The 27,962-nt window shown below is 47.5% G+C and overlaps 1 protein-coding gene across 3 annotated transcripts in view; it reads left to right on the plus strand.

Moving 5' to 3' along the window:
- Nucleotides 1-21,227, plus strand: part of LOC117431790 (protein MTSS 1-like) — a 56,323-nt gene extending 35,096 nt beyond the window's left edge. The window contains exons 7-15 of one of the 3 annotated variants that reach the window (XM_058990672.1): nucleotides 11,028-11,185; nucleotides 11,399-11,506; nucleotides 11,682-11,779; nucleotides 12,014-12,128; nucleotides 13,243-13,365; nucleotides 14,352-14,498; nucleotides 14,917-15,070; nucleotides 15,418-15,444; nucleotides 16,110-21,227. In XM_058990672.1, the coding sequence (XP_058846655.1) occupies nucleotides 11,028-11,185; nucleotides 11,399-11,506; nucleotides 11,682-11,779; nucleotides 12,014-12,128; nucleotides 13,243-13,365; nucleotides 14,352-14,498; nucleotides 14,917-15,070; nucleotides 15,418-15,444; nucleotides 16,110-16,978 (1,799 nt within the window). In that variant the 3' untranslated portion in view covers nucleotides 16,979-21,227. The remainder of the gene's footprint in view (nucleotides 1-11,027; nucleotides 11,186-11,398; nucleotides 11,507-11,681; nucleotides 11,780-12,013; nucleotides 12,129-13,242; nucleotides 13,366-14,351; nucleotides 14,499-14,916; nucleotides 15,071-15,417; nucleotides 15,445-16,109) is intronic. The other 2 variants (XM_058990673.1, XM_058990674.1) reach the window with 2 other exon arrangements.
- The last annotated feature ends 6,735 nt before the right edge of the window (nucleotides 21,228-27,962 follow it).

The following is a 27,962-nucleotide window of genomic DNA, read 5'->3' on the forward strand; positions in this document are numbered from 1 at the left end:
ATGATGATCTAATCTAATTTGTATTGTTGAAATGCAAAGCTGTGGAAACATTAGCATGCTAATGGCTGCTTCATTTTGATTGCGTTTGGTACTGAGGGAGCGGTTCACTGAATCTAGGTCAGTGGCACGATCTCATTGGCCTGATTTAGAGACAGAGGCTGTGAGGTTACACGGGGTCTCGGAGGGGTGCGGTTCAGTAAAGTGATTAGAGACAGAGGCTGTGAGGTTACACGGGGTCTCGGAGGGGTGCGGTTCAGTAAAGTGATTAGAGACAGAGGCTGTGAGGTTACACGGGGTCTCGGAGGGGTGCGGTTCAGTAAAGTGATTAGAGACAGGGCTGTGAGGTTACACGGGGTCTCGGAGGGGTGCGGTTCAGTAAAGTGATTAGAGACAGAGGCTGTGAGGTTACACGGGGTCTCGGAGGGGTGCGGTTCAGTAAAGTGATTAGAGACAGGGCTGTGAGGTTACACGGGGTCTCGGAGGGGTGCGGTTCAGTAAAGTGATTAGAGACAGGGCTGTGAGGTTACACGGGGTCTCGGAGGGGTGCGGTTCAGTAAAGTGATTAGAGACAGAGGCTGTGAGGTTACACGGGGTCTCGGAGGGGTGCGGTTCAGTAAAGTGATTAGAGACAGGGCTGTGAGGTTACACGGGGTCTCGGAGGGGTGCGGTTCAGTAAAGTGATTAGAGACAGAGGCTGTGAGGTTACACGGGGTCTCGGAGGGGTGCGGTTCAGTAAAGTGATTAGAGACAGGGCTGTGAGGTTACACGGGGTCTCGGAGGGGTGCGGTTCAGTAAAGTGATTAGAGACAGAGGCTGTGAGGTTACACGGGGTCTCGGAGGGGTGCGGTTCAGTAAAGTGATTAGAGACAGAGGCTGTGAGGTTACACGGGGTCTCGGAGGGGTGCGGTTCAGTAAAGTGATTAGAGACAGGGCTGTGAGGTTACACGGGGTCTCGGAGGGGTGCGGTTCAGTAAAGTGATTAGAGACAGGGCTGTGAGGTTACACGGGGTCTCGGAGGGGTGCGGTTCAGTAAAGTGATTAGAGACAGAGGCTGTGAGGTTACACGGGGTCTCGGAGGGGTGCGGTTCAGTAAAGTGATTAGAGACAGAGGCTGTGAGGTTACACGGGGTCTCGGAGGGGTGCGGTTCAGTAAAGTGATTAGAGACAGAGGCTGTGAGGTTACACGGGGTCTCGGAGGGGTGCGGTTCAGTAAAGTGATTAGAGACAGGGCTGTGATGGATCCATGCTAGCACTGTGCTCTGCTCTTGTAAAGCCAGGCTTGGGAATGGCTGTGATGGATCCATGCTAGCACTGTGCTCTGTTCTTGTAAAGCCAGGCTTGGGAATGGCTGTGATGGATCCATGCTAGCACTGTGCTCTGTTCTTGTAAAGCCAGGCTTGGAAATGGCTGTGATGGATCCATGCTAGCACTGTGCTCTGCTCTTGTAAAGCCAGGCTTGGAAATGGCTGTGATGGATCCATGCTAGCACTGTGCTCTGCTCTTGTAAAGCCAGGCTTGGAAATGGCTGTGATGGATCCATGCTAGCACTGTGCTCTGTTCTTGTAAAGCCAGGCTTGGTAATGGCTGTGATGGAGCCATGCTAGCACTGTGCTCTGTTCTTGTAAAGCCAGGCTTGGTAATGGCTGTGATGGAGCCATGCTAGCACTGTGCTCTGTTCTTGTTAGTCTCTCGTTCTTGTAAAGCCAGGCTAAGGGAGTGCCCTGTCTGACGTGGTTTCTACTGTATGTTTACCCCTGTGGTTACCCCTTGGCCATCAGGACTATAAATAGACTACATCTGGCATTCTGAAATTGAATTTTTTTTTTTTTTTGCAAATTGCACAGCTTATAGACAGTCTGGCTCTTGAACACTCTAAAGGGAATCCCATGTCCTGTAGTTTCACTGTGTGTAATTCAGCACTGTGGCTTGCATTTAATGACATCATCTCGTACTAGAAAGTTGAACACAGCGCTTACTCTTGTGAGCAGTCTTGCTGTAGGGCTGTTTTTATTATGATATAAACAGACCCCTTTGCAGTGTGGAAGTTGTTGGTTTGATGTTTCCAGAAACGCAGCGCCCGGCTCCACTATGGAAAGCACTTCAAAAACGACTTCAAGGAAACTTTTAATAGTGGGTGAACGATCCTGTCTGCTGTGGGAGGGTGGAGGGGAATAAGTTCCCAGTCTGTGGATCATCACTTGTTTTTTTTTCCTTATTTTCTGAATGCGCTGGACTAATCTGCTCCGTGGTTTTTCTTGGCATCAGTCAGCAGTTTCCCTCCTTGCAACCCATACAAAGAACCATACAAAAAAATCTATTTCAAGTTCAATTCTGCAGCGCTCGCTGGAAAAAAGCAGAGCGAGTACGACTGCACCCTCGCAGTCTGCGTCGGGTCAGTTTGGAACGTTCCTCCCGGGTTTCTGTTTGTTTTGGTGTTTCCCTGTGTGCTTTTTCCAGGGTGCACACAGCAGGGCCAAGGGAAACAACACTCCTGAATCGCAGCCTTTGAAGCCGAGAGGATGCATTAATAAAGGGCTCCCCTGTCTGTGCAGCAGAGGGGGGTTACTGCACAGCGTTTTCAAGCCTCGCCTTTCATTGACTGCGCCTGGGTTTGAATCCAGTCGTCCTCTTAATTCTGTCCATGCAGGGAGGGATATAAGACTCCCATTGCAGAGCAGTTTGATCCATTCCTAGTTTCACTATGAGTTTAATAAGACTGCACCTGGGCGTGTTACCTGTGTGGCTAATGAAGCTCGTAGTAAAACCTGGAATGGGTGAAGCTGCTATGCAATCGGAGTCTTATATCCATCCCTCTCATATATACTGTATGGTAGATTTTTGAGATGAGGTGGCATATGGGAAGTGTTGAGTAAGCCAAGGAATGGGATGTATTGAGGCCAGCATTGCTGTTGGAAATTGGCTAGGCAGCCTGGATAAACAGATTAACGTTTCCTTTCTTCTTAGGAGTACGGTGAGGGGTTCAGTCACACCAGATTCAAAAGGGATGGGCTTTCATATTTTTCTTTTTTATAATGCATTGATAATGTCCAGTGGGGGTTGTAATAAATGTTTAAAGAATGCGTTTATATTGCAGTGGCTGTACTTTGCCTGAATAATTTCTTTTCATTAGTGTTCTGTGTGTGAATATGTTTGAGTTAAAGGTCTATTGAAGTGGTTAGGGGCTTCGAGGCATCAAACTCGGTGAGAGACGGGAGAATTGATGAGAGAGAGGACCCTGTCTAACCGGAGTGTTCCTCAGACGGATATTGATTTAATTGTCACTGTCCTGTCCTGTCCTCTCTGGTGAGAGGGATGAAAACACAACTGAACTGGTTTCATTTGAATTTCACATCTCTAATTTGGGAAGCAGCTGTGGCACATGAAGCGTCTTTCAGAAGCGCTGCTTGTGAGACGTGAAGGTGGAATATTAATATTAGGAGAAGGGTGCAATGCGGGACGCAGGTGATTGACAGTCAGTTACAGCAGTCACTTCATTCAGTCGGGTTCTACTTTCAGCAAACTCTAGTACTGTACATTATATTTTCAGAAAGACACTTCAGAAATAGAGTCTGGCAGCATTTCTGAGACCCAGTATGTGAAGTAGGTCAAAGAATATCTATATAGGAATTCTAAACTGAACAGGACAACGCTGGTGTACAAGAATGCGAAAGAAAGTGCGCAAGAGAAAGTGCCGATCCTCCAGTGGCTTGTTTACGGAGGAGCAGAGGGACGCCGGTGTGTCTCTTTCAATGAAGCTCATCAGCCCGTCACACCTGGGTAACGAAGGACATGAGTGAAACCCCCAGAGGCGCTTCAGCAGAAACGTGTCAGGCTTGAAATGCACAATCAAACAGATCGGCAGGCTACAGAGGCTTTTAATGCATGCAGTTGATGTTTTCCACTAAAGAAGCCTCTGGCCGACCTCGTTTATGCAATTGAGCAGACCTGGCTAATTTATTTAGCAGCCCTCTCCCTCTCTCCCTGTGCCTCTGCCTCTGCCTCTCCTGTGTTCTTATGCTAATGAAAAGCTAATTGAGGGTGGTATTTAAATAAGGTTTTCTTTTCTTTCCTTCTTTCTCTCCTTTCTCTTTCTTTCTTTCTTTCTTTCTTTCGCTCTCTTTTTCTTTCCTTTCTTTCTATGTGCAGATCTGGCTACTGCAGTTGACGTTTAGCCTGAGTGTTCATATACTGTAAATGAATTTTAATTTCAACCACAAGCGTACTGTATCTGCATACGAGATGAATAACTCATCTCTGTTTTCATGGGTTTACATTTAGCATTGTCTGTGTCCAGACTGCTATTTGTGACAGTGGAAATGTGGGACGCTGTCTGACTTCTTCTGCAAGTCGAGTCTAGTTTTAGAACTAGAGCAGTACTTTTAGAAAACAAAAGATTGTGTGTCTTGCATGCACATGCAATTAGTTAAAGCTCACTTTACTGAAATCGCAGATAACAGGCTATCCATTATAATTACCCAGGACTGTTCACAAGCGTTTAACCCTTAAATGAGAGAGACACAGAGACACACACTTTGCCAGATGACCATTCCTGTGGGTTGGCTTGTACTTTTTAAATACTTTTCCAGTAGCGGAGCTTCCATTCTCTTGAGAGTGGATGGCGTGTTCACGAGTTGCCTGACTCAGCCAGGGTTTGCGTGTGATTCTGGGGAGAAGGTGCTAATGTAAGACAGTGGTGAAAGGAACCCACCGCATGTGGAAGAGCCTGTGTAAGACGTGTTCCAATCGCAGCCCCTCTAATGAGTTCACGGGAAGCTGTTTCGTGCGTGGAGCGTCTCTAAGAAGGCGTGGAGATGCTGCTCACAGGATGCTGCGTGGAGCTCCAGTCTCGCAGAGAGAGCGGCTGTGCATTTCTAACATTCACTGCAGGCCCCTCAGAGAGGGAGAGACCGAGAGAAACAGATGCCAGATAACATGTGTTAAGGACATTTGCTACATAATAAACTGCAGAACAACACGTGGACGAGCTGTCGACCCGTCTTCTCGGCTCTGGGTTTTTAGCCTGCGCCGTGCAGATGCCCAGTGTGACAGACTGTATATCCGTTTCTTTAACAGCTCTGCAGGGGGATCTGAACTGTGAGATAATGTGATGTGTACTGTAGACGCTGTCTGCCTGTCTGTGTGTGAAAGTACAGCATTGCTCACAGAAGCAGGCTTTTGTAACAGCAGTGCAGTGTGGAGCAGTGATGAAGGCGGCAGGCAGGGACTTGCTGTTATTGTACAGCCATGACAGTGCTGAGAATATAACCATATAAGGGCAGCAACAGTTAGCAACAGTACGTGACAGAAACTTTCTTGCAAAAATGTTTTTTTGAAGTGAAGAAGTCATACCTGATGGCACGTGTAGTTATGTAGCTATCTGTTGTAGCTTGCCTTGTATATATGCCTGTTGCAGTGCTGTTTATTTAGTGAGAGATGATGGAAGCATGCTTTGGTGTAGGCTGCTGTATTCCTCCTCCTGCAGCTCCAGTACATCTCTGTACTCGGCCTGTGTGCAGTGATTGTAGTGCTGCACGATAGGCCCCTTCTTCCCCATATATAGGTGTGCAGAACAGGGAGGCGTGGCATTGGTCCTTCCTGTAGCATCACGTGGCTGTCCAGAGATATCAATGTGTGAACTGGAGGTGCTGCTGATGCAGATTGATAAATGCATTGATTTTTAATTCACGGATTAGCACTTGCAGTCATTGGATAAAAGGAAAGCCTGTCGTTGCTGGAAGCTGCCCGCACTTCAATGGCTTACTCACTCGCGGATATTTAAAGAAAAAGGCAAGCTTGGCAGCTCCTGTTGCTTGGAATGCTTTGCACAGTTGCTGGGTGGAGGAATCCCCCCCTTGTCAGTGCCCGGCTGTGCCCTCAAGCACGGACTCTGGCACGCCAGGCAGATGGTTCAAAACACTGGGGTGGGACGTTAAATGCAGCTGGCTCTCGAATATGACGGCGATTTCAAGGGATTCCTTCCCAGCGCGTTTGCTTTAGTTTAGTGTCTGTGTTGCTGTTCGTTGCAGAAAAGTTTGCTCAGTGTTAGAATTGACATGTGGTGGGAAGAGGTACTCTGTGTGTGTGTGTGTGTGTGTCGCAGTGTTTATTAATCCTGTGCCTGTTTGAACCCCAGCTGCAGGTACATCTCTATTTGCAGGTCGGTCGCTCCTCCAAAGCTAGTATTTCAGAAAAGCATCTCCCGTCACCTCGATACTCATGCATTACTATACCGTAGATCCCAGCCATTGAATTCAAGGCACTCTAACCGCTGAATTAACAAGATTGACTGGTGTTCATGAAACAGAGGGTCGCGCTCCATTTAAAACAATTCCTTAAGTTCAACAGCAAATATTCAGGTGTAAGTGAGCCGTGTGTAAGCGGAGGTTTCTTTAAACACAGAGCAGCTACCATACAGCATGTGTGGGTTATCTCTTGCCAGTTTCTGTAAGGACTGTTGTTGTAAGAGGGGTTTTGCATGTTCCCAGGGTCAGACGGATCCTTTTCAAGTTAATGTTGTGCAGTGTTAGGCATTTCGTTGTGACAGGTTGTTTAGATACAGGATGCCACTGTCGAGGGAGTTGGGAGGTTAGCCAGTGTAAGCTTTGAGAAGTTTGCTCTTTCTCGTTGCATGAAACATTGTGAGGCTGCAGTCGGACAGCAGGGTTCAGTACGAAACCCGACACCGTGGCTGTCTTGTTTTGTGTGGGTGGAGGGCAGGGGGGTGGAATCCTGAACTGGTAGAACTGGCTCAGCTGGCTCTGCCTCTGGCTGGGATGTGTTGATGAATCTCCCTGTCTGTCGCTGAGCAGCTCCTTCTACGTTTGCAGTCCTTTTAGTTTTGGTATCTCGCATCGGAACAGTTTTTCTGCTGTATGCTGCAGTTTTGTTTGGGGGAGAGTTCAGTGTAGTGTGTGTTGTGTTTTTTTTATTTTTTTATTCAGTTGACCTAAACAGCAGCAGATCTTCAGTGACATTTCTAAATGAAGCAGCTGATACATTCGGGTTATTTATCTCATGCACTGTCGGGGATTTGTCAGGGAATACTTTGAGATTCCTGGAAGAAGAGACAAGCTGGAATTGAAAATTGCTATGAGCTTGTGTAAAATGTAAATTGTATTGACATTTGCTTCCATTACTTTATATAACATAAGTGCGGCATCCTCATATGAGGCTGTCCTGTGTTTGCATCTTCCACGTGTCCCCACAGAAGAGCTAGAAGATCGTTTTGTGTTTTGAATCCGTCCCCATGCATGAAAGGGTTCATTAAAAGCATCTCCACTTTCCTTCACTGTGACCCTTCTCCTGCCTTGAGAGGCTGCCTCAAGCAGACACGAGTTTCACTTGAGAGCGCCGAGCAAGTCCAGCGATAAGCCGACACCCTCCTAGATGCGGCTCTGTGTGGCGGCTCACGTTTTCCAGGAGTACAGTGGCTGCTGCTTATTTCGGGCTGCTGGCAAATTGCGTCAAACAAAAACACAGTTAGCTCTCAGCTAGAGCCTCGCTGGAACACGGGAGCAAATGCCCTGCAAGCCTCCGAGTGTTAGTGTTGACAGAAATCCGTGGCTGAAGAAAGCTCCCACTGTTCACCCCGGTGCTGTAGTCCTATCATGTGATGTGTCAAATCTTAACACATGGCTGCACTTGGCTTGCCTTATTCCAGTAAACAAACCTCTCCAAGCTGATTAAATCTTCATTTCTCCTGCTTTGCTTAATAAATGCTAGAATGTCATTCATTGTGTGCCCTTTGCTCTCGCCCTCCCTGTCTTCTGGGCGGCTCTCTTTTTAAGACGGAGAGATGTTGTGCTGAGACTGAAGGGAGTGCTGGGGGGCAGGAGGTGCGGTTTAGCTGCAGCGTGAGGAGCAGGTTTGAGCAGACAGACTGGTGCTCTCCCTGCTGCTGTGAATATTTGAGCCCCCTTCAGGGCACGTTCAGGGATGGCAATCAGACTCCTGTTGCACAGCAGTTTCATCCATTCCAGGTTTTACTACGAGCTTGATTAGCCACAGCGTACAGGTAACAAGCTCGGGGGGTGTGAAACCAGGAACTGATCAAGCTGCTGTGCAATGGGAGTGTTGTTTCCATCTCTGCCGTTTGTTCACAGGAATGTGGGGGAGGCTGCTGCTGTGGCTGAGACGGCTGCTTTCTGGAACATCACCCTTCCCGTTTTGTCCTGGGACACCTGCTGCACACGTGTCAGTGTGTGGTGCAGCATTCCTCTTGGACCCAGCCTCACACCTGCTGGAAGCCTGGAGCTGCATTCCTTCTTTTAAATGAGGTCCCAGAGCAGCCCGTCACTCGCAGGATTGAGCTCTGAGGCAGCAGGATGAATGGGGAGAGCCGGGAGGGGCTGGGCTGGGTGCAGTTCTTTCTCTTCAGGGGGTTGGCAAGTTTTGACCTTCAGCGACGGGCTCATTTCCTGTGTTTTCTTTTCGGTTTAATTACTCATTTTCCACTAGCTCTTTCAGATGGAGATCAGTGGAGATGGCTGGCTTTGCTTGGGTGACCTGTGTACTGAGCTGCTGCCTGAGTTAAGCTTTAGAGAAACACGTTTAACTTCCTGACCTTGCGCTTTGGTTTCCTTGAGGAGTTTCGGTGTTCAGATGAACGGCTGGTCTTTCATCAGTTGGTTAATGTTTGAGGTCAGGCCTCCGGTTACATTGGCAACTGGCCTAAGAACGAATTTGTCATCCATACTGTAAAGAGAGGTGGAGCATTTATGTGGACTTCATAATAGTTTGGACAAGAAAGATCGCTATGCAGGCTAAGTGTCTGAAGAACAAGTTTAGGTTTATTTCACACTGGAATGGATAGCGTCTTAAACATCTGGAACCGCACACGAACAATGTGTCCCGAACTGGCAAAAGCTTTCTTTCACACAGAGTTTAGTGAAGATAAAGCTGCTTACATCCGTCAAATGAATTACCGATTGATTAGTGCTATAATTATACACTCGCACGCTCACCCACCCAAGTATTTGACCGCGTGTAATGGACTGTTAACGGTCAAGGTGGACACAGAGTGCATGTCCTTGTGGAGAGGACCTGGCTGCCGTTTGGGAGAGAGCTGTGTTGTGCAGCTGTTAAGACATGCAGTGCCAGGGCTCTTCCACAATCTCTCTTCTTTCGTCCAGCCCTGACATACTTTGTAAGTCAAAGACCCTTCTGTTTTTACTCGTATCATTACATAAGTGCCCTGAATTTGGCAGAGTGGTGTAAAACGCTTGTGGTTTCTGCTGTGCTGAGTCTGTGCAGCTTGTTTTGGAGGGAGCTGCACACACTATATGCACTGTACCGGCTGGGTTTGGAGGGAGCTGCACATACTATATGCACTGTACCGGCTGGGTCTGGAGGGAGCTGCACACACTATATGCACTGTACCGGCTGGGTCTGGAGGGAGCTGCACACACTATATGCACTGTACCGGCTGGGTCTGGAGGGAGCTGCACACACTATATGCACTGTACCGGCTGGGTCTGGAGGGAGCTGCACACACTATATGCACTGTACCGGCTGGGTCTGGAGGGAGCTGCACACACTATATGCACTGTACCGGCTGGGTTTGGAGGGAGCTGCACACACTATATGCACTGTACCGGCTGGGTTTGGAGGGAGCTGCACACACTATATGCACTGTACCGGCTGGGTTTGGAGGGAGCTGCACACACTATATGCACTGTACCGGCTGGGTTTGGAGGGAGCTGCACACACTATATGCACTGTACCGGCTGGGTTTGGAGGGAGCTGCACACACTATATGCACTGTACCGGCTGGGTTTGGAGGGAGCTGCACACACTATATGCACTGTACCGGCTGTTGTCGGTCAGGTTGTAGCAACTCAAGGAAACACATGATAGCAAAACCTACGCTTTTTATTTTTGATGAGTCCTGCTACTAAAAAAAAACAAATGTCCAGTATGCACGCCCCCACGCTGAACAGTCACAGCACTGTCAGCCAAGCTTTTAATAAATAATCTGTGTACAGTCAAGTGTTTGCTGAGGAACAACTCTCCTAAAACAGAGCACAGTGACTGAGCAAAGTGCATGGAGCAGGGTTTCTGCAGGAAGGCATGCAGTCTCTTTTTTTTTTGTAAAGTGGTCAGGCGTTTCTGGGCCAGTGCGTGGCTGTGTATCAGGAGATGAGTTGAGCAGCTGTTCCCAGCTGTCCTGCGGTTGAAGCCCCCCCACACAGCCTGCTCTTCACTGCAGTCAACCCCCAGACCTCTCTGCAAGGTCCTAACCAGACCCCATGCTGCAGTTCCAGGGAGGGGGCATTCACAGTGAACCTTAAAAACAGGGATGGGATGAAGACTGAGCTGCTGCTGCCACCTGGTGGTTGAAGTCTGCACACTGCTCTATTGGCCCTTTGTAGGACGCAGATTAAACAGACGCAGTGTTGTAAAGAGACAGCAGTGCTTGTGAGAGCCCGTCTGGTAGGGGTATTGAGAACCTGTGCTATTGCAGTTTTATAACCTCTTGTGGCCCTTGAATTGAAACGTTCGGTCTGTTTTTACTCCCCTCGGCCCATTCTCTTCATTGCTGGGTTTGAATCCTGGCTGTATCATGGCTGTGCTGGCCCTGTTTGACTGTGTGCTCTGCCCCTCTCTCTTGGGTTTGAATCCTGGCTGTATCATGGCTGTGCTGGCCCTGTTTGACTGTGTGCTCTGCCCCTCTCTCTTGGGTTTGAATCCTGGCTGTATCATGGCTGTGCTGCCCCTGTTTGACTGTGTGCTCTGCCCCTCTCTCTTGGGTTTGAATCCTGGCTGTATCATGGCTGTGCTGGCCCTGTTTGACTGTGTGCTCTGCCCCTCTCTCTTGGGTTTGAATCCTGGCTGTATCATGGCTGTGCTGGCCCTGTTTGACTGTGTGCTCTGCCCCTCTCTCTTGGGTTTGAATCCTGGCTGTATCATGGCTGTGCTGGCCCTGTTTGACTGTGTGCTCTGCCCCTCTCTCTTGGGTTTGAATCCTGGCTGTATCATGGCTGTGCTGCCCCTGTTTGACTGTGTGCTCTGCCCCTCTCTCACTCCAGGGAAGGACGATGCACGAATGCAGCTGGAAGGCGCTCTGCAGGATGTCAATGACAAGTACATGCTGCTGGAGGAGACGGAGAAGCGGGCCGTGTGCCGGGCGCTCATCGAGGAGCGAGGGAGATTCTGCTCCTTCGTCTCCATGCTCAAACCAGTGCTGGTGAGTGAGTCCCGTCAGTCTGTCTGCTGCAGAATCAAAGCGGTCCATCGCTGCAGGAATACTGGGCTTCTTAAAGGAGGATTCACAACATTCAATGTGTGCTGGTCTTTCTAGGAAAAAAATTGTCAGAACTTCCTGGCATGACAGATATATATATACATGCACGCACACACACACACACACACATCAATCCTGTGCCTGCTCTGTTTTCAGGACGAGGAGATCGGCATGCTGGGAGAGGTCACCCACCTGCAGACTATCCTGGAGGACCTGACGACCTTGACCATGGAGCCCAGCAAACTGCCCCTGGCCAGCGAGCAGGTGAGTACGAGGAGAGACGGGACCCCACCTGCCTTGGCTTCTTTGCTCATGTCGTCGGCAATTACAAAAAGAGCTGTCTGTGTTATCACAGGAACGTCGTTTCTATAGTTTCTGTAACCTTGCTTCTCCAGTGTTCCAGCCTCTGATCTCATGGTGTGTTTGTCGCCCCCTTCAGGTGATTCTGGATCTGAAAGGTTCTGACTACAACTACACCTACCAGACCCCGCCCGCATCTCCTAGCAACACCATGTCCCGCAAGGGCAGCATCAGCAGGTGAGGGGGACCCCTAGTGGCCGGCAGGGTGGAGGCACGCTGTGCAGCTGAACAGCGCATTGGCTGCTGTGTAAAGATTTGTTATAGCTTGCAAGAGAGGATCGTACATTTGGCCATCAGTTTTTGACTTTGTATCCAGCGCAGGTAATGGTCTTCATGAGTTTAAATGCAGATGTGCTTCGTGTCCCGTGAAGGTCTTCATAAGTTTAAATGCATTCTTCTTTTCTTGCACAGCACCTACCAGAATTCCTCAATCCGGCACGTTCCATCCTTGGACTCCATCTCCAGCTCCTTGGAGGGAATCCACCTGCGGCCCCCCTCCACCAGCATCCCCGACGGGGGCAGCCAGGTACAGCCCTGCCCCTCCCCTCCCCTTCTCTGAAATATTTCTACGTGTTATAGCTGTGGATGTAACTCTTATTTTGATCTCCGAATGTTCCCTCACTTAAGCAAGGCAGTGATTAGTGCTGTAGACAGACAGGGTGAAAGAGGTCCTCTCTCCCTCCTATAATGAGGGCTGCTCATCAGCTGATCGGCGCTCAATTCACTTTCCTACATGTGTTCTGGAGGGTCTCGGCCGAGGAGGCTGTTTCAAAACCTTTTCAATCTGAAGTGTTCCTCGGATGGAGGAGTGCCCTGCCTCCTCGCCACTCTGTTAGCTGCTGCTCTCTCACTGTTTTCTGTCTGCTTGTATTTCTGCACCCCTTCCGACTGCTGCTGATTGTGAGTGAGCAATCTCTTGAAATCTCGAATGGTTTTGAATGAATGGGGTCGATGCTGTAGTGCATGTGACAAACTGCTCACAACGTCCCTGCTGATCACATGTGTTTCTCCCCGTATCTCTCTGCATCGCCCTGTATACTTGTGTCTAGTGGAATTGTTGTCTTTGTAAAAGTCAGTTTGTCTGTGTGGCTTCTAACTCGGAGTTAATCAATCTTATGTTCTTGATGGAACTAATTACTCATGAGTCCTGTAGTTTTATATGTAAATTCAGTAATCAGTCGAGTGTAAGCTGTAAGTTTGAAAAGTGCCTTTTACTAGTATTTTCTCCCGTGTATTCGGTTGGATTCGTTCAGTTTTCCGTTCAGGTTTTTCAATATTAAATCATTTCATTACCCCCCCTCTTCCATGCTTCCTTCACCACAGCTCTGACTCCTGCAGTATTTCACTCGTTAGCATTTTTACATGTGTGCAGCTGCAAAGCAGTCCTCCAGAAACACGTCGTTCGAATTTTGATTCCTGGAGACCTGTTCTAATTAAAAAAAAATGAATTAACTTAATAGGTACGGTAGGTGGGGCACTTAAAGCTATAAAGTTGTAGTCAAGTCAAGAAAATAAAAAGCTTCTTTTTAATCACTATTATGAATTTAAAATAGTGTCCAGGTTTACAAACGTATTTCTCCCTTCTCCATTCCACCGCCCCTCTTTTTACTCTCCCTTCCCCCCCCTCCTGACCCCCGCAGCGGTCAGCCAGCTCTGTCTCCTCCGAGGCCTCCGAAGCCTGCAGGTCGCTTAGTGAGTGCGGCTCCCCTACCTCACTGGGCTCGGGCTCGGCGGCTGGGCCAGGCTCTGCAGCTCTCTGCAAGGTGATAACCACGACAACCTCGGTACCACTCTACTGCACGCCCTGTTCCCTGTCCCTGAGTCTGCCTGCCTGTCTGTGGTGCAGTGTGTGTGTGTCTCTGTGGAGGCTCATGTCGATGTTCTTCCTATCGTTTTTACCCCTGCATGTCTTTGTGTGCTGCTTCGTCCCTGTGCGAGATCTGTTTCTACCTCTTTGTGTTCAAGCTGGTTCCAGGTGGCGGGTACAAACACTCCCATTGGATAGCAGTTCAATCCTTTTCAAACAACGGCGATTGCCGATCAGAGACTGAACACAGATCACGAAAAAAAAAAAAATAGTAGGGTAAAAAATGTGATCACGCTTTTAATTAGTGACCTCTAGGGAGTGTCTTACAAAACTCCAAATATGAGCAATCGAGCTCCTAGTGGGAAATGGTTGAAACTGCAATGCAATGGCTGTCTAGTGAAGTATGGGCAGCTCTTTGAAATATCTGTGAGGATAAGCTTATAAACGTGGATGCATTCCGTGGTCATTGTGGAGTCCGTGCACCCCCACCTCCTCCTGCCAGGCATGCTAAAACTTCTGAGCCCCTGCAATACACCTGGGGCTGGACTGTCTGTGGAGATGAGCCTGCATCCTCCAGCCCTCCCTTCTCTGTATGGATGGAGCTGCTGTAATGGGACGTCGCAGACGTGGGGACTGTGTTGTGTGTGTGTGTGTGTGGGGGGGCTCCACCCTGTGGAAATTCTAGGTCCCTGCAGTAAGCATGTATAATTATACCAAGCCCGGGACTTTTTCGGCATCACTTTCGGTCATATCTGTGTGGAGAGCCTGAAACCTCTCCTGCTCTCCTCCTTATCCTGATCTACCCTCTGCTAATCCGGGGTCATTTGTTTCTGTTTTGTGTATCTTGTTCCCATCCCAGGTCCAGGCTGAGCCATGGTGTGAAGGAATCTGATTTCAGGGTAAATCGTTTATTTTCCATTGCTTGCTTTCTTTGTAAAACAGGAGCAGCTGTTGATGAATAGCCTGCAGCAGAAGCTGGGATCGTCCTGCCCTGGCAGCGAGAACGGCACTGCCATGCCCCCCCCGCAGAACGCATACACACAGGGCATGGAGCGGCCCCGAGCGATGACTACCTCCACCTCGTGCAAGGTACCCCGAGCGAGAGAACCCAACAGAGTGGGGGGGTGTGGACCCTGTCGTTACAGACAAGGATCATGTTGATATTTTTTTATTTCTTGTAATATGGAGCTCAAATAATTCCTCTGCTGGTGAGCAAAGGGTTTAAAAAGACACAGTGAATGAACCCGCAGTCTGCAACCTTGAGGGTACTCATGAGATTGGTGTGGGTGAAGTGCTGGAAATGACCACCAGATGGCAGTGGTGGCCTATTTTCTCTATATACTGAATTGGTGAATTGTGTAAGTGCAGGAATTGCTTCAATAGAAGTATGAAGAGTTGGTATTTCTGTAAAGGCATGATTTGAAGGGAGGTGAGGTTGGGGTACACATTGATAATGTCCATGACCCATCTTCCCGCCGTGACCCGTCTGTTCTGTGTTTCCATGCAGCCGCACACGGCCCGTGAGCAGCTGGCCCTGGCTCTTGGGCAGGGTTTGAACTCGGACGCGCCGCGCAGCAGCCGGGACTCCCTGCACTGCTCCAGCGGCTACAGCACCCAGACCACCACGCCGTCCTGCTCCGAGGACACCATCCCCTCGCACGGTCAGTCTGTAGTGAAAGAGTTCTGCTGCTTCACAGACCCCTGCCCCAGAGAGCAGTGCAGTGAGACCCAAGTGCATGATCAATACAATAACAATTCAACGATCAAATCATTCCACACAGTTACTATGCAAGCAGAAATAATACATACATACAGAGATATACAGACACATGCTTGCATGTATTTTGTATGTTTTGAATTGTCGTAAGTAGCAACATCAATTTAATTAGTTGGTAATAACTAGGCAGTTGATTGACATGTTATACCTAGATGTGTTTTTTTATTTCTTTTATTAAAACGCGTTTTCAGTTAATAAAGAAGTAAAATATCATTTTATATTCTTTTTCAGCCGTAAAGAAAGAGCCTCTTCTTTATGGTAGGTTTCTTTTACCTGTGTTCCAGATCTTAGTTTTTTATTTTGATGCAACGTTGTTGAGTACAAGGGCTGTGTGTTCATCGGAAGTAAAGCATTGTCCTTTGAAACCTAATGGCTTGTTTGCCGATGGATTAAGAAATTGAAGTATTTGAACAGGATTGCCTAATGTCAACAAACAAGGCTCTGTTTCCGTAATGACTCAACATGGGGATGAATCAGCCTGCTAGTTAAGGTTCAGCCCGTTGCTTTGAGCTCCCGGCTTGATTCAGGTCCAGTACCAGGCAGGCTGGAAGCTGCACTGCCCTTGTGGATGCTTCCCAGGGCGCTGCTCTTTGGTACAGTGCATTATTTATTTGTACCCATTAGTTGGCACCACTGAGCTTGGCTTGGCACAGTTTGAAAGGAAGCCACCCAGTCTTTATGGCAGCAATTGGAATTGTGATCTCGTACCTTGTCCCTTAAGGATCATTATTGCTGAAGATGCAGCTTTCTACTTGAGGTCTCAGAATGGTTTTTGCTCCTCTGAACAAATGCAGATTTGTTTCAATCAACTCTTACTATTAACAAGCACCGAGATTTAGCCCTGTCGAGGTTACATGAACAAACTGCCCCATGTCTGTACTGTTCCTTATTTGATCCCTCCTCTTCCTCCTCCTCCTCCTCAGTTGCAGACTACGACTCCATCTCCCTGCACGGAGGGGAGGAGCTCCGTGACCAGGTGGATTTCGACAAGTCCTCCACCATCCCTCGCCACAGCGACATCAGCCTCAACTACCGCAAAATGTTCCAGAGCAAGCGGCCCGCGTCCACCGTCAGCCTGCTGGCCGACCCCGAGCCCATCGTCCGCTCGCCACACGTGGCCACCATCCGCCGCAAGCCCTCCAGCAAGCCCACCTTCCGCCGGGGCACCCTCAGTGGAGGCGTGCCCATCCCCATCTGCACCCCCCAGGTGCCCATGAAGGCCCCCCCTCCCGCCGCCTCCTCCTCTGGGACGGGCAAGGACACGCTGGGGGCAGGGCGCAGCGGCAGTGACGAGCTGGTCCACATGAAGAACAGCTTCTGCACCTCCACGCAGAGCCTGAGCACCATCTCCTCGCCCTACTACTCCTTCATCCCCAGCCAGGCACACGGCAGCACGGACCAGCTGTACACCATGAACAGGCAGCAGCAGTTTCAGTACCATCAGCAGCAACAGCAGCAGCTTCACTATCAGCAGCAGCAGCAGCAGCATGCACTGCTCAGCCAGAACCAGCAGCAGCAGCAGCTTGCACAGCACAGCCAGAACCACCAGCAGCATGCACAGCACAGCCAGAACCACCAGCAGCATGTCCCAGCCCGGTGCCCCTCGGAGGCACAGTACCCCATCGTCACCAACTCCCTGTCCACCGAACCACCACCTCCTCCACCAGCAGCTGTACAGCCGTCCGGCAGTGACATGCTGAGCATGATCCGGCGCGGAGTGCGGCTACGCAAAACACTGACCAACGACAGGTCAGCACCGCAGATCAACCCCCCCCTCAACCAGGCTAATTAACGAGCTGGGAAAGTGTGTGTGTGTGTACAGAGAGAGAGAGAAAGAATGAAGCTTGGCTTTCTTAATATTGTTTGGAAGTTTAAAAAAAAGTTCTCTCATTTTTTTCCTCCTCTTTTAAGATGGTTTTCACTCGTTTGGTGTACCACCTTTTAACACGTCCTCCTTTTCCAGTGTTTTGTTCACTGTTGACTGCTGGACTGAATTTGGGATAGTAAATAAATAAGTTAATAAATTAATAAAACAAACAGGAAAAAATTAAAAATAAGATATATATATATATACCGGTGGATGCTTAAAAGTTGGAGTTGTTTTTGTTTTTTGGTTTAAGGATATGTTTTGAAATGACAAAGACTGAACGATGCTTGATTTAAAGTGTACGATTATATGTTTATATTGCAAAAAAAAAAATCTGCCTTGCTTCCTAGCACAGTGTCTTATTTTAGCATGCGTCTCGGCTCTCTTAGCAGATCAGCGCATCGTTTGTATACAGCAGCTCATCACTCGTGTGCTTCATTGTGTTTCGTTTGCTCGTGCTTGTTTTGTTGTTTTGTTCTTTATTAAACTAAATAGCACTGGCATCTTTTCATGTTTAAAAAAAAAAAAAAAAAAAAGCTTTTTTGCAGATCTCCCCATATATATATAAATACAGGTAATGAGCAAAACATTTTTAAAAGCTACCCATTTTAAAGCAGAGCAGGTAGTCTCCTTGACTAGGTAATGTAAGGAGAGAAGCCCTTGGCATTCAATCTGAAGGGCACCCATCTGAATAAGTGGAGTCCTCCTGCTGGGCTGTTAAACGTCACTGTGCTGCTGGCTGCCTGTCCCAGCATCCTCAGGGAGCGTCCCGAACGAGCCTGTACAACTCCACATGTGCTGATCAGCACCGCACGCAGAGAGGTTTGTCAGCTGCTGCAGCAGTTCATTAAGCCCGTGGTGCATGGGAGAGGGAGTTGCAGGCGATTTGCTCTCGTTCAATGAAGAGCTTCATCGCATGCAGCAGATTGCATATACTGTCCAGCGTGGCTGCAACAAAAAAAGAAAAAAAACAATCGCATAGTTCACTTTCTGATAGCAAAGAGTTTTTCCCTCGGCATGCTGTGTGATGGGTTCAGTGAGAGCTGGCAGTCCGGCTGGACAGACTGTAACAGTGCCTGCCATGCTTTCACACTGTGTGGTTAACATGAGATGCTTCCTAGTGCCTGGCACGAAGCAGTGTGCTGAAATGTAAGAATACCTAGATGTTGCAGTGCGGAGTCCACATGAACATTATACATGCTGTTTTTTTTTTTTTTTTTACTTTTGCAAATTTATTAAGGGGTTTATTTTCAGTTTTTCACCCAACAGCATGAACATTTTTTTTTCTTTTTAAGGTCGTAAAGTTCTAAATGTATTAAGTATCGGGTATTAAGTACAGCAATTTTCTGATTATTTTGTAATTAACACTTTGGAGTAAAGAGCTTTGAAAATGCCCCCCTGTGCCTTTGCGTGTCTCAATTTGAAGTTTGCTTTACTCCACTTCATTCCACACAACATCATCAGGGCTCACCTAGTTCAGTAAAGGCGGTGGGAGTTTTTCAAACAGCCTTTGTAGTTGCTGCCAAATAGGATATCTCCTATGATGCAGGAAATAAGCTGTGTGCTCATTTAGTCATTGATTGAGCCTTTGTGCCCTCGCTTATCAGCTGCTTCACCTTTGCATTGACAGACTGGTAGAACGGCCTGATAGCAGTGATTCCCTGAGTTACGGCTTTCGGTGGTAAAGCCGGTGCAGCTGGTGGCTCCTTGCTGAGGAAGCCGATTTTAACAGAGGGGAGGGTGTGGTTCATTCAGGAGCTGAAGGAGCAGCATGTCGTCTTTATTATATTTACTGTAGACCGTAAGACACAGGACTACTCAAAGAACCAGCAGTGATGTGCTGTGAGAGTGTGCTGACCAGGAACAGGATTGCAGCAGGGTCACGGTGTGGGGTAACAGGATTGCAGCAGGGTCATGATGGGCAATGACACAGTGGCTTACTCCAGCATGCTGTCGGTCCACTGCAGCTGTTGAGCTCCTCAACCATGTCTCTGTAGAGGCCTGCAGTGTGGCGCCTGGGCAGACAGATCGGTTCAGGATCAGGGCACGTATAGCCGTTTATGATCCTTCCTAATCTGCATCACCATGGAGATTCAGGTGCTGTATTACCCACGGCTAACTGATCTACACTGTGAAAGGAATGCAGAGCCGTTTCCTGTTTCTCCATTTTTTATATGGAAGTATGGAGAATTGCTTTGAAGTGTAGTATAGAATTGAAACACATTCCACCTCTTCTAAATAAGAGCTTTAGAGAACCCTCTCCCCCACTCCACACTCTCGCACGTTGACCTGCAATGTTATCTTGCACCTTGTTTATTGTTAGGCACAAGCACAGGGGCTAAACCTTCAAACCAATGCATTTCAGTGTAAACTTTCTGTTTGAAAGGGTTAAAGACTGCATTGTAAAGTTGCCAGTTAAGATAGCTGGTTGAATGTGGACCGAGTGACACACACAGAGGAAAATATCCTCTGTGTGTGTCATATATTTGCTTTTTAATTTAAAATGGATACAGCGTGTTTGGAAGCTGGCTCTGATCGGCAGGATCTGGGGCTGCACACTTTTTGTCTCTTGCTGTTCTTGGAAAGGAGTAGAGAGAAGCTGGTCAGATATCTAGCGTTCATTAAACAGAGAAGGCGGCGTCTGCGTTTGTATCGGATAAAAAGATATATACAGAGAGAGATATTTTATAATTAAATTGGGCAAATCTCTCAGGCATTTCTTTAGTTTTGTTCTGGATTTCCTGCATGCTGATTTGCAGCTCTCTTCTAGACTAGACTTGTTTTAATTTAGCTGCAGGAGCTTGAAGCCCAGCTGGACTGGCAGACTTTGCCCCCTCCTTTCTTGTATAAAGCAGTGTTGAGTGATGCTTCAGTTCAGGTATGTCCAGCACAGGTATCTGTGTTCAGATTCCATTGGCTGTACGTGTCTGCTTTATCAGACACACTCATATGCAATAACCAACCCTTTTAAACAAACAGCAAACCGAACAATAGTACCGCAGTCCCTCGCCACTTTGTTTTCCACCCCTGTGACTCCTGCCTCTACCTTCTGAATTCACTCGTGCTCCAGGAGGTATCGGGCTCACCCATGAGCAGGGAGCGTGAGGCACAGGCTGGGCTCAGAAATCCTGCTGGACACGAGGGAGATTATCAAAATTAATCCTCAGCAATCCAGAGCTGTCTTTTACCTTTCTAAACCGGGGCGGGGGTGTCTGTGTCTGTCTTGTGTTTTAAAAGCTCATGAGTGTTGGAGTTCTATTCTAACAGAGGGACTCTCCGAATACTGCTCACCTGGGGAGAGATTGCTGAGTGTGAATAGCAGCTCTGTACACACCGAAGGTGTTTAACGCACCAGCCCTATGAGTGGGACTCCGGCTCGCAGAGCCACTGTCCTCGAGCTGGACCTGCAGGGGCTCATCTGTGTCTTCAAGCTCCTGACCGGAGTGCTCTGGAGAATCCCAAGAGCACTCCGCTGTTCTGGACAGCCTTTGGTTAAATCTTCAGTGCTGTCTGGTTCCTGAAATCAACAAGACATTCTAATAAATATCAGAGAACGTAGCCCACATTTCTTTAACTTGAGGGCCACACCCCCCTCTCCACACCATGAGGGACATAGTGATCTAGGAAAGCATTGAGCACAGAGGCAGGGCATCAGCAGGTGTGATCCGAGCTCTGAAATGTACAGCACTTGAAGCTCTCCTCCAGTTTCAAGGTGGCAGACCCCCTTTTTTTGTAGTGCAATTAAGTAGAATTTCTCAAGTTCTATGTGTTCTGTAAACTGCAGGTACCAAAGTCTTAAATGAGGTTGCATTAAACCAAACTTTAGTTTCTTTTTTTTCTTGACAAGGAAATAATAAATACATATTAATAATAATACAAATTAGGATGGTTCTACCAACTTGCTTATTTTTGCAACTGCAGGTTTGCAGGAAGAAACGGCTGTTGCTCAGGACGTTGACCTGTCCATCACTGAAAGTGGCTACAGTATTTTGGATGCTTGTGTCTGTTTCTGAAAGGTCCTGTATTCCTGTAATATGAATATTGCTTTGTAAGAGAGTTGACCTCTCACTGTAAATTGTATCTTCATTGTACATTATCAGGATGTTTCAAATTGAGTCTTGTGTGTAGTCAAGCTGCACACTTAAATTAAAGGAATGTGGGTTTAAAAAAAAAAGTTTGATTTGTGTTTCTTTCGTTCAGTCCTGTGGGTGATCACATGCACAACATTCACATTTAACTAACCCTCAAAAAAAAAAAGTCGAGATCTGCAATTACAGCATTCCACCAGGCGATGGCACTGTGTGTGAAGAAAACAACATATTGGATAAGGGCAAACAAAAACACCCCAAAATGGAAGTGAGCCAGTATTCAGTAAGTCAACACACTCTATCAATACTGAAGAGTGACATGTTTTTCGTTTTTCTTTACCACAAGGTTTACTCTTTTAAAACAATGGCTGCAATCCCTCTGAATTCCTGTTGGCTAGTATTCTTGTGATGTTCCACTTGAATTCAATACTCATTTGTGGCCTAGGAACTGGGAAAAAAAAACTACAACAAAATAACAAGAAATAAATTTGTTATTCACATTTGCAATCTTGAAAATTCTTTTGAAATTCACGTGAATTTACAGCCATGCTTTTCAGGTGCTTCCCCTCTGTTATCACATGCAGTCATTTTCAATTACTGTGGTCTTTTGATGTTCTGCTAATAGTATAGAGTAGGGTAGTATAGTAACAATACATGTGACTCTATTGGTCAGTTCTCCTTTAGAAAAGGTTGTGAATCGCTGAGTCAGATCAAGACTGCCGGGAGAGGAAAAACCCATTCTGAAGTGTTTATATAAAGACCTTAAAATAGTCTGCTGATGTTATTGAGTGCTTCATGTTGCCCTACATTGCATGCTGAAGTGCAATCTCTACCCTCGGATGAGTCATCCTCATTTCTCATTGCCAGTCCCCAGAGCAACGCTACTGTGTGCTTACAGTGCTCTGAAAAACCCAAAGTCGATCTTTCAGACTCCGGTCCCCTGTGATCAACGCACTGCTTCTCTGAAAGCTGCGGACAGGGTTAAGTGCCACGTCCAGGCTCTGTTATTTGCTGTACATTTCCTGATGACTCATGCTGATATGATCTCACCCCCCTTTCTGCTTGGCTTTGGGTAACCACAGGTATCCAGGAATATTTACCCATTCCGGTTGGTAGTGTTCAGTAACACTCCCTGCCTATTCTGATACACTCAGACCTCATTAAAATGCAATGACCCGATAATCTGCAATGCCCTTTAATTTCCCCACGTTACAGCAAAGACAGGAACACACATTAATGGAAAGCCATTCTTGTCTAAGTGTTACAAACATGGCCTTGGAGAAAGGGTTCCATAACATGCAGGGTTCTTTCATAAATGCATTGCTGCATCCTCTCTGTTTGGTGATTTTAATAATGTTAAGGACACTATTCAGTGAGAGAGGTCTGTGCTGTTCCTGGATTCTAGCTGACTCAACATACAATTGCCAGAGAGAATACTATAGACTGAGTGATGTGTTGCAAATGCGTTGGGACAAGGACACCTTGCAGTCTGTCACGAGTGCAGTGAACAGGAGGACAAGGACACCTTGCAGTCTGTCTCGAGTGCAGTGAACGGGAGGACAAGGACACCTTGCAGTCTGTCACGAGTGCAGTGAACAGGAGGACAAGGGCACCTTGCAGTCTGTCTCGAGTGCAGTGAACAGGAGGACAAGGACACCTTGCAGTCTGTCTCGAGTGCAGTGAGCAGGACCCCAGCACATCTGTGGGTTGAATATTCCTCCGACTCGATATGTGCCTCTTTGATTGTGACCTCGTTGAAAGATGCTTAGGGACTGGTTTAATACTTTTTGTGTTATCTGCCTGAGAAATCTCCTATTTGTTTTTCTCTTGGTATTAAAGCCGAGTAATTCTGTACTTGGTGATAGGGTGGGAAAGAAACATGTTTTTACTTGGTCAGGCCAGTTTTCAATCTGCTTTGAACCTGTTATCAAAAAAAAAAAAAAAAAAACTCTCCTGATAAGTGCTGTTTGCTTTGTAAAATAGAAAGATTATTTTTTTCCTTCTTTAGTATCCTTAGTAACCAATAGCGCTCTGTTGACAGGGACGGGTGTAGCTCTGGAGTCTGAACTCACAGTACAGTTAATCCTAACTAATGGAGCATGATAAACCATGGTGCTGCCAGCAGCTTTCTGAAACAAGTCAATATGTACTAACACAAGTTTAAACAACTACCAATGGCTTTGGTTAGAAATGTGGTTATTTTCTTTATGGGGACTGACTCTGTTAATCAGGTGGTGGGCGTGTGTTTAATCCTGTGTTGCATTTGTTCAGTATGTATCTTGAATAATGATTTATTTGTCTTTACAAACGCATTATCTATATAACTATGAAACACTCAGTAGAGATGCATTTAGAAAATTCAATGACAGACATATTATTCAATTATCAAAATTAGATTGTATAGTATCCTTATTCTAAGTGAATCCTCTCATTCTAGTTTTGACCACTAGATGTCCCCTGTCTGCCCTGTTGTTCTATTCAGTGGTGACTCTACAGTCCTATACTGGTGAATGGAGGGCTGATGGGGATGTTTAAAATTACACTTCAGTCGTTTCTAATTTTTCTTTGGGGTTGGAGAACAGTGTCGGGTGCAGAGCGTTTATCACAAGCAAGCTCTTTGCATGTCTGGATTACGGAGCGACACCCCAGCTTCTTCTCTGCACAGCCTGAGAAGGGGAAATGGACTCATTCCTGCCTCCTGTCTTCAACGGTTTATACATGCATCCAATACGGTTTTGAATCTCAGCTGGTTTCACAGACCCCCATGAGCAGTAATCTTGTAGCACCTGAACGTAGATAGTCTAAGATTAGGGGTCTGTGAAACCAGCCTGGGCCGCGCGTATGAATTGCTCATTCTACGCTATGCTGATTAGAAATAGTTTAAGAGGCAGGTATGTTCTAGTATGGAGTGCTGTAGGTACAGGAGGAGAGGTGAGTGTTTGTACCATGCTGGTCTGTAACTACAGTCTCTCAAACCCTTGTGTTGTGTACTCTGTATGTTTAAGATGCAGTGATGTACGAAGGAAGCGAGATTCCGTCATCTTCAAGTGTAATAAAAACTCTTTATCATGTATCTTTATGATTTAACGAGGTTGCTGTGCTTTTGAAGCACCTGCTGCAGAGCGCTATTGTGCAATGAGGTTCTGATCTGCTGTTCCCCGAAGAGCGGTATTGTGCAATGAGGTTCTGATCCGCTGTTCCCTGCAGAGCGGTATTGTGCAATGAGGTTCTGATCTGCTGTTCCCTGCAGAGCGCTATTGTGCAATGAGGTTCTGATCTGCTGTTCCCTGCAGAGCGGTATTGTGCAATGAGGTTCTGATCCGCTGTTCCCTACAGAGTGCTATTGTGCAATGAGGTTCTGATCTGCTGTTCCCTGCGGAGCGCTATTGTGCAATGAGGTTCTGATCTGCTGTTCCCTGCAGAGCGCTATTGTGCAATGAGGTTCTGATCTGCTGTTCCCTGCAGAGCGCTATTGTGCAATGAGGTTCTGATCTGCTGTTCCCTGCAGAGCGGTATTGTGCAATGAGGTTCTGATCCGCTGTTCCCTGCAGAGCGCTATTGTGCAATGAGGTTCTGATCTGCTGTTCCCTGCGGAGCGCTATTGTGCAATGAGGTTCTGATCTGCTGTTCCCTGCGGAGCGCTATTGTGCAATGAGGTTCTGATCTGCTGTTCCCTGCAGAGCGCTATTGTGCAATGAGGTTCTGATCCGCTGTTCCCTGCAGAGCGGTATTGTGCAATGAGGTTCTGATCTGCTGTTCCCTGCAGAGCGCTATTGTGCAATGAGGTTCTGATCCGCTGTTCCCTGCAGAGCGGTATTGTGCAATGAGGTTCTGATCTGCTGTTCCCTGCAGAGCGCTATTGTGCAATGAGGTTCTGATCCGCTGTTCCCTGCAGCAGTGTTAGGATGTGAAGGGGGTCCAGGCCGTGGAACTGCCCATTAAATAAACAACCCAAACACAAAGAGCTGCCGGCCTCCCTTATAGAAATGTCCCACAGCAAACGCCCAGCAAAGCATTCTGAAAGCGTCGGCAAGGATTGCAAGGCTCAGAGAGGTATGGGAAAGCATATTAAAAAAACAAACCATGGTGAACTAACCCTTCTAAAAGTCCCCCATAGTAAAAGCCCAGCACAGGTGAATGATACAGTAAGGGGTGGGCTCAGTCAGACCCTGGCTGTGTATTATTGCACAGCTCTACAGTAAACCCCAGCTCGTCCCCCAGGGCCTCTGTGGCAGCTGTCAGACTGGATTGTAGTGAGGAGGCTGATGACAGCCCCTCAAAAGCAGCCTGCTCCTAATGACAAGCTGCTTGAAATGAGGTTCGAGTACCTTGAGAAAACCTCACAAACTGCCGTGAGAAAACCTCACAAACTGCCGTGAGAAAACCTTACAAATTTATTTATATATCTCTCTATATATATATAATTCTTTAGTCTCAATAATCCTAATCATTCTCATAGACATGCGTTTCCTGCCAGCTGTTTTCTCATCTGACATTCCCCTACGACTTGTCTTTTTAACTTGAACACTTTCAGTAGTGTAGAGACAGTGATCAGCCCCTGCAGTCAACCTGTCCTAGTGAATGTGAGCACAAAGCATGCCGTGGGCTTGTAGCAGCCTCACTCAGAGAGGGGAGGGGGTCCGCTCCACCTTAAGAGCACAAAGCATGCTGTGGGCTTGTAGCAGCCTCACTCAGAGGGGAGGGGGTCCGCTCCACCTTAAGAGCACAAAGCATGCCATGGGCTTGTAGCAGCCTCAGAGAGGGGAGGTGGTCCGGTCCACCTTAAGAGCACAAAGCATGTCGTGGGCTTGCAGCAACCTCACTCAGAGGGGAGGGGGTCCGGTCCACCTTAAGAGCACAAAGCATGCCGTGGGCTTGTAGCAGCCTCAGAGGGGAGGGGGTCCGGTCCACCTTAAGAGCACAAAGCATGCCGTGGGCTTGTAGCAGCCTCACTCAGGGGAGGGGGTCCGCTCCACCTTAAGAGCACAAAGCATGCCATGGGCTTGTAGCAGCCTCACTCAGAGAGGGGAGGGGGTCCAGTCCACCTTAAGAGCACAAAGCATGCCGTGGGCTTGTAGCAGCCTCACTCAGAGGGGAGGGGGTCCGCTCCACCTTAAGAGCACAAAGCATGCCGTGGGCTTATAGCAGCCTCACTCAGAGAGGGGAGGGGAGGGTGTCCGCTCCGCCTTAAGAGCACAAACCGTCAGTCACGCCCTGAAACTTTCACCTCTGACCCTTTGTTCCTTCCTGGTGATTACTGTGCCACTCAGAAAAGCGCGCGAAGAGCTGCCGACTGTGGGAGAGGTTTGACGAGTTGGCAGTTGTGCTGAAATTCTCCTGAACTGTATCGTTTGACAAAGGCAGTGACTGTTCTGCACAGCTGTATGCTAATTGCTGGAGGAGAGCCAGGGAACCTTCTTGCAACACACACATGGAGAGAGGGAGAGAGCGCTTTAACTCTTCAGATCTCTGAGCAGAGCTTGTAAAACCTCACACAGGGCTAGGTTTCTATTCCAGGCACTGTGTGTGTGTGTGATGCTCTGCGTGTGCGTGCGTGCGTGTGCGTGTGTGTGTGTGCGTGCGTGTGTGTGTGTGTGTGTGTTAAGCGGATTTCCATGTTTCCTCAAGCTGTTAACTCTTTCATGGACGGAGAGCTATTATAGGGACTGGTGTTTCATTTTTATATGGGGACATATGGAAGACGCAAATGCATGAAGACCTCATAGGAGGGTGTCATGTTTTCCCCCCAGTATAATTTTTTTTTTTTTATTATGTGTCTAAAACTACTTTTGTTTGTAAGTATTTTTAATATTCATGAAAGGGTTCAGTAGTGTTCAATTACTTTTTCTCTCCCTTGTTTCCGCAGACATTCTTCTCATATCATTGCAATGCTGATAAATACGTTTCTTCAGGTTGCATGCTTTTCCCTTGTTGTTGAATACTCTGAGTGGAATAACCTTTGTGCTGATCATGTGGTAAGGGGTGCGAGATCAACAGTGTAGTTGTATGGGGATGGAAAACAACACTGAAGCTTGTGTGTGAAATTCCACTGAACGAGACAGAAGAGCTCCAGTCTGTGGAACACCTCTCATTACACTTTTACGCTTTTGGCACATCCCAGCTGCGAGGGTCCCCAGCCCCAGCCCCTCACGGTACGGGTGCTGTTCCACTGGCTATTTGTCGAGCCTGTTTTGTAACATCACCAATTTAATTATACATACACAAAATGAAGTTGTACAAAGAGTACATCCACCCAGCCATGTCCAATTCTACACCTCTGCGAGGCTTGGGAAAACATAAAATTATGCCCTGGAGCGCGTAGAACCCACATTATTACTGTGGGTTATAGACAAATACATGAGTCATGAAGTTCAATTTGCATCTATAACAGGTAGCACTAGAATCTCTATATGTGAGCCTGGTGCAGACTTAGTCTCCAGCTTGCAAAGCAGCTGTTCCCATTTACAGAGAATGCCACGTGTTCTTGGGCAGTAATTCGTTCATTAAGGATGTGTCAATATTTGGCCCGTGTTGTGTGCACTAGCTCAGTTTAACTGTCATGCAAAACTCGCGCATTTGCATTTTCACAGGTTTCAAAGATAGCAGAACCTCAGTGCGGGTTATATCTTTCTATAAGGAACGAACGAAGCCAGGCTGAACGAAAATAAAGCGTTCCGGACTTTGTGTAGTGCTTTGTGTAAAGAGCAGAATACCAGACGATCAAGTTTGCTGTGTTCCCTTTTTTCCCTTGCAGGACCGTGTGTGACTGCTGTAAAGTGAGATCCTGTTCCCCCTGTTTGTGTGTTATGAAATCCCCCTAC

This window comes from Acipenser ruthenus, chromosome 18 (genome assembly GCF_902713425.1).
Source record: "Acipenser ruthenus chromosome 18, fAciRut3.2 maternal haplotype, whole genome shotgun sequence".
Lineage (NCBI taxonomy): Eukaryota > Metazoa > Chordata > Actinopteri > Acipenseriformes > Acipenseridae > Acipenser > Acipenser ruthenus.